Raw genomic sequence first — 12,799 nt, 5'->3', positions numbered from 1 at the left:
CGGCAGCGGGCGGCGGACGGGGGACACAGCGGGCAGCAGTGGCGGATCTTGCCACGGTACGGCGCCCTCCGGAAGGTGGTGCCCCGGGCAAAAGTCCTGCTTGCCCGTGGCAAGATTCGCTACTGATATTACTAAGATTTATCTTAGTTCCCAGCCTTACAGAAGCTCCTCCCTTCTAACATGGCCGACAGCTTGGTGGACATACAGTATTTCCACCAAGCTGTCGGCCGTGTTAGAAGGGAGGAGCTTCTGTAAGGCTGGGAACACACCTGACCGACAAGTCAGACGGACCCGCCGTTGGGTAGATTGAGCGGCCGATCAAGGTAAGTATACACACTTACCGATGGGACGCTCGAGGTGTTGGTCAGGATCGCCAGCTGGGCGGGCATTTGAATTTGCCCAACCAACTGTGACGTCAGCCCCCGGCGGCAAGTGACCGCCCGTACATACAGCCAAATGCACCGATATATCTGCAGATATATCATCCATCGGCTTCGTTTACAGACGTATTGAGGGTACACACCCGGTGACGGGCTCACGATATATCGGCCGTTGCCTTGAATGGTCGATATATCCAGCTCATCACAGTAGGCACAGGGGGACTGACAGTTTGGAAGCCTTACTTTGTAGGCAAGCATGCATGGATTCAGGTCCATAGGAGACTAACATACTCCCTGTGCTGCCTCCACCCCCAAACACGTGATGTAATATTGTTACCTAGAGGGGGTCATAAGACCGGCGTCAAAATCCTGACACCTGTCAGAATGCCGACGCCGGAATCCCAACAGCCAGAATCCTGAACGTAAGTATGCCGGCGAGTTAGTTTAGTTTGTCCTACCTGTCGGGATTTTGCCTCTCGGAGTGCCGATGTCCTCACTGTCGGTATCCCATACCCAACCCCCTGTACGGATTGGTTGATTCATATCCAGGACTAATGCCAGTCACATCACAGCAGCTCAAATAACTGTAAGCTATTTTCAGCCTGTAGGCACTGTCCTCAAGATGTGGGAGGAGCATCAGCCCTCTATAACAGAGGAGCAGGTGTAACATACCCCCCAAGTGTCCCGATTTAGGAGGGGGGAGGGGGGTTTAGGGGAAGAAAGTTAGGTTGGGGTCAGATTAACACTTTGAAAGCAAAAAGCAGTTTACCGAGGGGTATGTCCATGAACGTGACTGATTGCCTCATGATTTTAAATGACACGAGGTTGAGAGGTGTGATGTAATATCTTACAACAGAACGGCAGTGGAATATAAGGGTGACAGTGAATAGTGTGGGCTGGGGCCAAGAGTAGCGGAGCTTAGCAAAGTGCCCTTAGGAGGCTCCAGATAGCTGCGTCTCTCTGGGCTACAGGGTGACGTTCCAGACAAACATACGGGTTCCACAGGGCGGTGACGGCACTGCCCACTTGCTCCTGCCCTGCATACCCCTAGTTAAGGCCCTGTGTGTGTTTCATAGTTGCCTACCCTCCCTCATTCTGCAGGAGACTCCCTGAAATAGTAGCAATCTCCCTCACTCCCTGAATAGTCCCTCAATCTCCCTGAAAAAAAGAGAAATCAGAGATACATACATTCAAATGGGATCATCAGTGCCATTTCCCTGCATTGGTTATAAGGCACAATGATCCCTATGGCTACATGCATTGTAAAGGTTTCTTGTGGCCACTTACAGTACATGGAACCTCTTGTAAAACACAATACACAAAAAAAATCCTGCAAAATATCAGAGTCTTTTCTTCAACAAGTAGATCTTACTAAATTTGGGGCTCATTTACATTTGGATGTAAGTTATTTTCGTGACACGCCTCTCAGATATAGCAGTACATGCCTGCGCTGATAGGAATTACTTTCACAATCTCCCTGAAATGCTTTTTGAAAAGTAGGTAAGTATGGTGTGTTTACTATCATGGTACATCACTGCCATTTGAGGTTTACTGTCACAGACATAACGTGATGTTTTTTCTCTTTGCTATATCCAGCTGAAACTAATTGTATAAGTGTACTATGGGGGTCATTCCGAGTTGATCGCTCGCTAGCAGTTTTTAGCAGCCGTGCAAACACTATGCCACCTCCCACTGGGAGTGTATTTTAGCTTAGCAGAAGTGCCAACAAAAGGATCGCAGAGCGGCGGCACAGTTTTTTTGTGCAGTTTTAGAATAGCTCACTACCTACTCAGCGCTTGCGATCACTTCAGACTGTTCAGTTCCTGTTTTGACGTCACAAACACGCCCTGCGTTCGCCCAGCCACACCTGCATTTTTCCTGGCACGCCTGTGTTTTTCCGAACACTCCCTGAAAACGGTCAGTTGACACCCAGATATGCCCACTTCATGTCAATCACTCTGCGGTCAGCAGTGCGACTGAAAAGCTTCGCTAGACCTTGTGTGAAACTACATCGTATGTTGTAATATTACTTTGCGTGTGCGCATTGCGCCGCATACACATGCGCAAAAGTGCCTTTTTTTGCCTCATCGCTGCACAGCGAACGAATGCAGCTAGCGATCAACTCGGAATGACCCCCTATACCCTGGCGCATAATTAGCTCTGGCAGAGTGTTTGGGCCGTCACCTGCCTGGGATAGAATTAAGCGGCTTACAAAGCTCATTCTGAATTCTATTTTAACTCTTTATTTCAGTTACGTTTTGAAAAAGGGAATGCAATGGCCAATACATCAAACTGCTGAAAAATATATATATTTATATATAGCTGTAATGAGGGTTATATGATCTAATTTCCGCCATATTATGTGCACATTAAAGGGTCATTCCGAGTTGATCGTAGCTGTGCTAAATGTAGCACAGCTACGATCATTCACACTGACATGACAGTGCTGGCCTCCCCCCTCCCCCACAGAAGTGCAAAGGCATCGCACAGCGGCGTTGCCTTTGCACTTCAAGAGTAGCTCCCGACCAGCGCAGCTTTAGCGTGCGGGCCGGGAGCTACTCGTCGCTCCCCTGCCCGCAGCGGCTGCGTGTGACGTCACGCAGCCGCTGCGGCCCGCCCCCCCATTCAGTCCGGCCACGCCTGGTTTGGCCGGACCGCTCCCATGAAACGGCGGACAAACGCCGCCGTGCCGCTCCCCTCCCGCCCAGCTATGGCCTCTGCCTGTCAATCAGGCACAGGCGATCGCAGCCCTGCCATGGCCTTCGGCCGTCTGGCATGCGCCGGCGCACTACGGCACCGGCGCATGCGCAGTAGGGACCGCTCACTCGGTTGCGACAAAAAGCAGTGAGCGAACGGGTCAGAATGACCCCCAAAGATCAGCCTGTATAGGGAGGCCTATTTAGCAGGTACATGGCGGTACTTGAGTGATCTAGAGTGATCTTGTTATCGTCATCTATAATACACCAAGGGGGTCATTCAGAACCGTCCGCTAATGTGGCCCGCAGCGCAGTTTGCCGACGGAGGCAAACTGCGCATGAGCAGCGGCGGCATCGCGGGCACACACATTGCGGTCGCATCTCCGACGTATGCAACTGCAATGTGAATGACAGCGGAGGGCATTCGCGGGGCGGTGACACGGCATGGGGGGGGAGCAGTTTTCGAGGTGGCTGTGTGACATCACTCGCAGCCGCTCCGATTAAAAAAATGGCGGCTGACCATCTGACAGTGCAATCAGGCTGTGCTGCCGGGGTCAACCTTAGTTCCGATACGTCGGCAATCTAAATGTGGATGCAGTGGGAGGCGGCCTCACACATGCTAGGAGGCCTTGCCCTGTGCTTAGCGGTCCCCAGCATGTGAGGAGATGGACGCAGATCTGGATGCGTATGCAGCGCTCTGCGCCCGTCTGTGTATAAGGCCCAGAGACAACATCATTTAATAGTAAGTTTCAGCTGGTCTCCCTGAAAGCTCCAAAATGTACAATGGGGTTCATTCCGAGTTGATCGCACGCTGCCGTTTTTCGCAGCGCAGCGATCAGGTCTCTACTGCGCTTGCATATGCGCCACAATGAATATGCGCTTTGTACGGGTACACAGCGGATCGGTGATGAGCAATGGATTTAGCGAAGAATCCATTCGCACGGACGATCGCAAGGAGATTGACAGGAAGAGGGCGTTTGTGGGTGGCAACTGACCGTTTTCTGGGAGTGTTTGGAAAAACGCAGGCGTGTCCAAGCGTTTGCAGGGCGGGTGTCTGACGTCAATTCCGGGACCAAAAAGGCTGAAGTGGTCGCAGCGGCTGAGTAAGTCCAGACCTACTCAGAAACTGCAGAAAATGTTTTTGCAGAGCTCGGCTGCAAAGCCGTTCGCACACTTGCAAAGCGAAAATACACTCCACCATGGGCGGCGACTATGCGTTTGCACTTCTGCACAGATGCTAAAAGTAGCTAGCGAGCGATCAACTCGGAATGAGGCCCCTCTGACACTAGTGCTCATATGTTTCAAGCAGGCAATTACGTTTTTTGAGGCTACCTTTACATTCACGTGATTAGGAACCTCATGGCGGAGGGGCATCTATAAAAACCACTGTATTTGATACACGCCCCTAAGGAGCAAGGAGAAAAGCTGCCCCCTAGGAGAAGGTAGGAAAGCTGCCGCCCTAGGGGGGTCATTCCGAGTTGATCGCTGGCTAGCTAGTTTTAGCAGCCGTGCAAACGCTATGCTGCCGCCCACTGGGGAGTGTATTTTAGCTTAGCAGAAGTGCGAACGCTTGTGCAGCCGAGCTCTGCAAAAACAGTTTGTGCAGTTTCAGAGTAGCTCTGAACCTACTCAGCGCTTGCGATCACTTCAGCCTATTCGTGTCCGGATTTGACGTCATACACCCACCCAGCGAACGCCCAGACATGCCTACGTTTTTTCAGACACGTCTGCGTTTTTGCAAACACTCCCTGAAAACGGTCAGTTGACACCCAGAAACGCCCCCTTCCTGTCAATCTTCTTGCGACCGTCAGTGCGACTGAAAACTTTGCTAGAACCTGAGCACAACCACAAAGAGCTTTGTACCCGTACGTCGCGTGTGCGCATTGCGGGGCATGCGCAGAAATGCAGATTTTTAGCTTGATCGCTGTTCTGCGAACAACTGCAGCTAGCGATCAACTCGGAATGACCCCCTAGGAGCAGGTCAGAAAGCTGTCGCCAAAGGAGTAGAGAGGAAAGCTACCCCCTAGGCGCAGGGAGGAAATCTGCCCCCCTAGGAGCAGGGCGGAAAGCTGCCCCCTAGGTGTAGGGAGGAAAGCTGCCCCCTAGGAGCAGGAAGGAAAGCTGCCCCCTAGGAGCTGGGAGGAAAGCTGCCCCCCTAGGAGCAGGAAGGAAAGCTGCCCCCTAGGAGCAGGGAGGAAAGCTGCCCCCCCTAGGGGCAGGGAGGAAAGCTGCCCCCCCTAGGGGCAGGGAGGAAAGCTGCCCCCCCTAGGGGCAGGGAGGAAAGCTGCCCCCCCTAGGAGCAGGGAGGAAAGCTGCCCCCTAGGAGCAGGAAGAAAAACTGCCCCCTAGGAGCAGGGAGGAAAACTGCCCCCTAGGAGCCGGGAGGAAAGCTGCCCCCTAGGAGCAGGGAGGAAAGCTGCCCCCTAGGAGCAGGGCGGAAAGCTGCCCCCCCTAGGAGCAGGGAGGAAAGCTGCCCCCTAGGAGCAGGAAGAAAAACTGCCCCCTAGGAGCAGGGAGGAAAACTGCCCCCTAGGAGCAGGAAGGAAAACTGCCCCCTAGGAGCCGGGAGGAAAGCTGCCCCCTAGGAGCAGGGAGGAAAGCTGCCCCCTAGGAGCAGGGAGGAAAGCTGCCCCCCCTAGGAGCATGGAGGAAAGCTGCCCCCTAGAAGCAGGGAGGAAAGCTGCCTCCTAGGAGCAGGGAGGAAAGCTGCTCCCTAGGAGCAGGGAGGAAAGCTGCCCCCCCTAAGAGCAGGGAGGAAAGCTGCCCCCTAGGAGCAGGGAGGAAAGCTGCCCCCTAGGAGCAGGGAGGAAAGCTGCCCCCTAGGAGCAGGGAGGAAAGCTGCCCCCCCTAGGAGCAGGGAGGAAAGCTGCCCCCTAGAAGCAGGGAGGAAAGCTGCCTCCTAGGAGCAGGGAGGAAAGCTGCCCCCCCTAGGAGCAGGGAGGAAAGCTGCCCCCTAGGAGCAGGGAGGAAAGCTGCCCCCTAGGAGCAGGGAGGAAAGCTGCCCCCCCTAGGAGCAGGGAGGAAAGCTGCCCCCTAGGAGCAGGGAGGAAAGCTGCTCCATAGGAGCAGGGAGGAAAGCTGCCTACTAGGAGCAGGGAGGAAAGCTGCCCCCCCCTAGGAGCAGGGAGGAAAGCTGCCCCCTAGGAGCAGGGAGGAAAGCTGCCCCCTAGGAGCAGGGAGGAAAGCTGCCCCCTAGGAGCAGGGAGGAAAGCTGCCCCCCCTAGGAGCAGGGAGGAAAGCTGCCCCCCCTAGGAGCAGGGAGGAAAGCTGCCCCCCCCTAGGAGCAGGGAGGAAAGCTGCCCCCTAGGAGCAGGGAAGAAAGCTGCCCCCTAGAAGCAGGGAGGAAAGCTGCCCCCTAGGAGCATGGAGGAAAGGTGCCCCCTAGGAGCAGGGAGGAAAGCTTGCCCCCCTAGGAGCAGGGAGGAAAGCTGCCCCCCCTAGGAGCAGGGAGGAAAGCTGCCCCCCCCAGGAGCAGGGAGGAAAGCTGCCCCCCCTAGGAGCAGGGAGGAAAGGTGCCCCCAAGGAGCAGGGAGGAAAGCTGCCCCCCTTAGGAGCAGGGAGGAAAGCTGCCCCCCTTAGGAGCAGGGAGGAAAGCCGCCCCCCTAGGAGCAGGGAGGAAAGCTGCCCCCCCCCCTAGGAGCAGGGAGGAAAGGTGCCCCCTAGGAGCAAGGAGGAAAGCTGCCCCCTAGGAGCAGGGAGGAAAGCTGCCCCCTAGGAGCAGGGAGGAAAGCTGCCCTAGGAGCAGGGAGGAAAGCTGCCCCCTAGGAGCAGGGAGGAAAGCTGCCCTAGGAGCAGGGAGGAAAGCTGCCCCCTAGGAGCAGGGGGGAAAGCTGCCCCCCTAGGAGCAGGGAGGAAAGGTGCCCCCTAGGAGCAGGGAGGAAAGCTGCCCCCCCGCTAGGAGCAGGGAGGAAAGCTGCCCCCCTAGGAGCAGGGTGGAAAGCTGCCCCCTAGGAGCAGGGAGGAAAGCTGCCCCCTAGGAGCAGGGAGGAAATGTGCCCCCCTAGGAGCAGGGAGGAAAGCTGCCCCCCCTAGGAGCAGGGAGGAAAGCTGCCCACTAGGAGCAGGGAGGAAAGCTGCCCACTAGGAGCAGGGAGGAAAGCTGCCCCCTAGGAGCAGGGAGGAAAGCTGCCCCCCCTAGGAGCAGGGAGGAAAGCTGCCCCCCCTAGGAGCAGGGAGGAAAGCTGCCCCCCCTAGGAGCAGGGAGGAAAGCTGCCCCCCCTAGGAGCAGGGAGGAAAGCTGCCCCCTAGGAGCAGGGAGGAAAGCTGCCCCGTAGGAGCAGGGAGGAAAGCTGCCCCCCTAGGAGCAGGGAGGAAAGCTGCCCCCCCTAGGAGCAGGGAGGAGAGCTGCCCCCTAGGAGCAGGAAGAAAAACTGCCCCCTAGGAGCAGGGAGGAAAGCTGCCCCCTAGGAGCAGGGAGGAAAGCTGCCCCCTAGGAGCAGGGAGGAAAGCTGCCCCCCCTAGGAGCAGGGAGGAAAGCTGCCCCCCCTAGGAGCAGGGAGGAAAGCTGCCCCCCCTAGGAGCAGGGAGGAAAGCTGCCCCCTAGAAGCAGGGAGGAAATCTGCCCCCCTTAGGAGCAGGGAGGAAAGCTTGCCCCCCTAGGAGCAGGGAGGAAAGCTGCCCCCCCCCCTAGGAGCAGGGAGGAAAGCTGCCCCCCCTAGGAGCAGGGAGGAAAGGTGCCCCCAAGGAGCAGGGAGGAAAAGTGCCCCCAAGGAGCAGGGAGGAAATCTGCCCCCCTTAGGAGCAGGGAGGAAAGCTGCCCCCCTTAGGAGCAGGGAGGAAAGCTGCCCCCCTAGGAGCAGGGAGGAAAGCTGCCCCCCCCCCCTAGGAGCAGGGAGGAAAGGTGCCCCCTAGGAGCAAGGAGGAAAGCTGCCCCCTAGGAGCAGGGAGGAAAGCTGCCCCCTAGGAGCAGGGAGGAAAGCTGCCCCCTAGGAGCAGGGAGGAAAGCTGCCCCCTAGGAGCAGGGGGGAAAGCTGCCCCCCTAGGAGCAGGGAGGAAAGGTGCCCTCTAGGAGCAGGGAGGAAAGCTGCCCCCCTACGAGCAGGGAGGAAAGCTGCCCCCCTAGGAGCAGGGTGGAAAGCTGCCCCCTAGGAGCAGGGAGGAAAGCTGCCCCCTAGGAGCAGGGAGGAAAGGTGCCCCCCTAGGAGCAGGGAGGAAAGCTGCCCCCTAGGAGCAGGGAGGAAAGCTGCCCCCCATAGGAGCAGGGAGGAAAGCTGCCCCCTAGGAGCAGGGAGGAAAGCTGCACTAGACAATTTGAGCTTTTGGGGTGGATCTATTAGATTGTTGGGATGACACTATCCAGATTACGTAGAACTCTGCAGTTTGCTGTAAAGGTAAATCCCCTGTGCTACATACAGTATGGTCTCTAGTTCTTCATACGAGCTGCCTCTGAATATCTGGTGCCCTCAGTCACATGCCTGATGCTAATCAGAGAGAAAACTATTTTCAGAATGAACCGTTGGGTTATAACTGTATTTATGTGATTGCCGTATTCCTTCTTCCTGTGACATCTCAATTTGTTTCTTCCAGGTAGTGAAAACAAGAACAGCGAAGATATACGACCTCTCAGGATACATCCGGTATGTACTACTCTAGTTTCCTGAGTACTTATCTCACATTACAAAGCCTGTGACTATGACAGCGTAAAGCCACTCATATGCAATTGTGTAAAGTGGATACACATCATCCATTATCATCATGGATGACATCACCCATTATCGGAGACCTGCGCAGTAGACTAAAGTCTATTACACAACTACACTGGCGAGGGGCGTAGGGGCCTGCACGAAGAATGCATGCAGGATCCCTCTGCTCTTATCCCGCCCGTGGGCCACCTACCTGTACATGCTTAGGAAACCTCCGTCCAACAAGATCAAATCATATCTCAAATATCTTCCTTTCTTATATGTTCCTGTATCCTATACATGTATGCATGTAGCAGTTATATTTGTGTTTTTTTCAGCAATACATTTTTATTGATGTTTTAAGTACATAGGGGAAACAGAAAAATGAACAGGAGGGATGGGGGGAGGGAGCAGAACATGGGAGGTTACGGCAATAGTCGATGGTATACAACAGGCAGGTGTTAAATACAGTGGTGCAAGTAGAAAAAAGGTCTTAGCTGTACCGTGTGCGCTCGCCAAAACATGGGTGTGGCCACATGTCACACGGGGCGTGGCCGATTAAAATGGGGGCATGATACACATATGCCCCCAATAGTGCAGTGCCGGCTACACATATGCCCCCAATAGTGCCAGATACACATATGCCCCCAATAGTGCCAAATACACATATGCCCCCAGTAGTGCCAAATACACATATGCCCCCAATAGTTCCAGATACACATATGCCCCCAGTAGTGCCAAATACACATATGCCCCCAATAGTGCCAAATACACATATGCCCCCAGTAGTGCCAAATACACATATGCCCCCAATAGTGCCAAATACACATATGCCCCCAGTAGTGCCAAATACACATATGCCCCCAATAGTGCCAGCTACACATATGCCCCCAATAGTGCCAGCTACACATATGCCCCCAATAGTGCCAAATACACATATGCCCCCAATAGTGTCAAATACACATATGCCCCCAATAGTGCCAAATACACATATGCCCCCAATAGTGCCAGAAACACATATGCCCCCAACAGTCCCAGATACACATATGCCCCCACGGTGCCAGATATGCCCCCAGTGCCAGATACACATATGCCCCCAATAGTGCCAGATACACATACTGTATGCCCCTAAAGTGCCAGATACACATATGCCCCCAATAGTGCCAGATACACATACTGTATGCCCCTAAAGTGCCAGATACACATATGCCCCCAATAGTGCCAGATACACATACTGTATGCCCCTAAAGTGCCAGATACACATATGCCCCAAGTAGTGCAGAGCCAGATACACATATGCCCCCAACAGTCACAGATACACATATGCCTCCACAGTGCCAGATATGCACCCCACAGTGCCAGGTACACACATGCCCCCAACACCACAGTGCTGCTCACCGCAGCTGCTCTGGCTGCTGCTGTGTGTGTCAGGGGAGGAAAGCACAGCGCGTGCCTCTCCTGCCCCTCAGTGGTCAGTCCGGTGGCAGAGTGTAGGATCTCAAAACAGTTGCGGGTTCATGAGCCAATCTGAGCCCACGGAACGCCAGACAATCAGGAGCCGCCACTACCGGTCCGCAAGCTCTGATTGGCTCATGAACCGGTGGCTGGTTTGAGATCCTACACGCTGTGACATAGCAATGAGGGGCAGGAGAGGCGCGCGCTGCGGTCTCCTTCCCTGACACACAACAGCAGTGGCTGCAAGTACAGGTGGACGGTCGGTAGAACTGCGTACCGGCTGTCGATTTCTTACCGGTAAGCAGTACTGCCCCATACCGCCATACTTGCAGCACTGGGTATATATCTATATTGGGTGCAGGGGGGGCAACACCACACACCCTGCACCCACTCACAATCCTCTCTGTTGGCTCCACAGATGTCACAGGGAGCGTACCGCAGGCGCCATGTTTCCGGAGATCTGCACAAGCGCATTACACTCTGGTACAGACCTAGAGTATACTGGGGAATCCACCGGCGAGAGGAGAGTGGGTATACGGAGACTGGGAAGGGGGGGGCACACCGCACCTTAATACTTTCGTTTCCGGAGTCCCATGTCCGATGCTGCAGCCACGCTAAAAATCATAGCCAAAATGTTTCCAGAGACCTGCGCATGCGCAGTACACTCCAGCGCAATGCTGGAGCCTATTGAGCCAGGGAGAATAGGGGACCCACCTCCAGTCTGCACTGTTAAAACGCCCCTAATAGGAGGGATAGTTATATTAAAAACACCTCAGTGCAGATAGATAATAATCTGGGAACCACTGCAAATATTAATACATATAGGCCTATATATATCTGGCTGCAGTTTAACCATCAGCAACTGTCTGAGTTGAGTGCTCCTGGTTTCCAGCCAATTAGTTTAGCAGCCCCCCCCCCCCCCCCCCCTATTGGTTGTGTGTTGATCCCCAATTCATACAATGGAAACCAGGTTTGGAATAATTTGTGTTCCTCCTCCTTCCAGGCTTGTTCACCCGTTCGAGACACCAGATCTTGTCACTGTTCCGATTGATCAGGGAAACTCTGATTATTTCAAGTGGATTGAAGAGGTTTTGCTGGAGAAATGAGCGTAGTTCGCGGTCTGGGAGAACGTTATAGTATCAGCATTGCAGCCATCAGATGTTATTCCCAGGCACAGCAGACACATCTAGCAAAGGTCTGACTTCATCTACCTGGGAATCTGCTGCCTATAATACCCCTTTCACACCACAAACCTGGGTCCGACTCGGTATTTTGAATCCGGGTCAGACCCGGGTCGGACTCTTTCACACTACACTTTCAACCCGGGTTATTGCAGGGTTGGCTCCTTTTAGCTGAACCCGGGTCAGCAATTAAAACACCATGGATGTCATTTTAAATTGACTTTTTTTGGCTCAGAAAGATGAGGTGTCAGAAGGGGACAAAAGGAGAGGGTGGGGACAGCGCACAGCAGTGCAGGAATCATGGCTGACAGAGCGATATTTTTATGGTTGGTTCTAAATCGGAGTGGGAGAAGAGACCTTCTGACGTCACTAGGGGAGGAGCCACGTCACAAGGGGGAGGAGCTATGCCCGAACAGGGTACCCGAAAAGTACCCTCACGGGCTTGCTTCGCTCGCCTCGCTTCGCTCGACACCTGATTACTAAAGGTAATGGTTGGTGGCGTGGATAGTAGAGGAACTATCCCGTTGGCCTAGCTCCTCCCCCTTGTGTCATGGCTCATCCCCCTGACATAAAAGGTCCAAAGACCACTTGAATCTAGCATCAACCATCTTTTTATACACAATTGCATTTTTAACTGTTCCAGTAATATACCTCACAACTGTCCCAATTTTCGTAAGACAGTCCTGTTTTATGTGGACTGTCCCAGTGTCCCACCCACGGGCCGCAGTGTCCCGCGATGTGTGTGTGTGAATGTTTAAGGGGGGGGGGGGCATTTGGGAGGTTCCTGTCACAGCTGCTCTGCTTAGCAGGTGACAGAGGGAGAGGGGGCATGCCAGCAGCTCAGAGCGCGCTAGGCACGCCCACACAGTGACTGTGCAAGGGGGCGTGACTTGCGACCTCGGCTCTGCCATGCCCCTTCATATAGGCCATACCCACTTTTTGAGCGCATGCCAAGGTCCCTCTTTGTACTTTTAATAAGTTGGGAGGCATGCAGTAAGCTGCCTAGCAATCTCTAGTTCTTAATGCTCTCTCCTGTGTAGCAGGGCTCAGGATGATGACATCATCAAGGCACACAAAGAATAGCCAATCATTTTACATGAATGCAGGGTTGAATAAGCCGGGTTGGACTACACTCACAAAAATATCCCGGGATATTGCACATGAACACGCATCATCCCGGGATTTTTCTCAGTGTGAATGGGTACAGGGACAATTTCCCAGGACGAGCATCCCGGCATTTCATCCCAGGTGTCGACCTGGGTTGAATCCGGGACCGTCCCGGGAAGCTGTGTAGTGTGAAAGGGCCCGTCCCGAGATTCACTACCCAGGACTGTTAAAAGCCCTCGGATTGGAGCTTTCTTGGGCTTGTCACCCATTGTCAGCAGCCCGGCTGCCCGCGCCAAGCTCTCCCCTCGCAGGCTCCGGGGATACGGTGCGGCAAGGCCCGGCGATTTAGCTCCTAGTCC

At 54.5% G+C, this 12,799-nt stretch overlaps 1 protein-coding gene across 4 annotated transcripts in view; it reads left to right on the top strand.

The window, feature by feature from the left end:
- Positions 1–12,090, top strand: part of LOC134947425 (protein CutA homolog) — a 62,636-nt gene extending 50,546 nt beyond the window's left edge. For 2 of the 4 annotated variants that reach the window (XM_063935520.1, XM_063935519.1), the window contains exons 5-7: positions 8,603–8,652; positions 10,571–10,635; positions 11,156–12,090. In XM_063935520.1, the coding sequence (XP_063791590.1) occupies positions 8,603–8,652; positions 10,571–10,635; positions 11,156–11,289 (249 nt within the window). In that variant the 3' untranslated portion in view covers positions 11,290–12,090. The remainder of the gene's footprint in view (positions 1–8,602; positions 8,653–10,570; positions 10,636–11,155) is intronic. The other 2 variants (XM_063935522.1, XM_063935521.1) reach the window with 1 other exon arrangement.
- Positions 12,091–12,799: the final 709 nt, after the last annotated feature.

The sequence above is a fragment of the Pseudophryne corroboree genome, chromosome 8 (assembly GCF_028390025.1).
Source record: "Pseudophryne corroboree isolate aPseCor3 chromosome 8, aPseCor3.hap2, whole genome shotgun sequence".
Taxonomy (NCBI): Eukaryota; Metazoa; Chordata; class Amphibia; order Anura; family Myobatrachidae; genus Pseudophryne; species Pseudophryne corroboree.
This window is presented reverse-complemented; position numbering and strand designations above follow the sequence as displayed.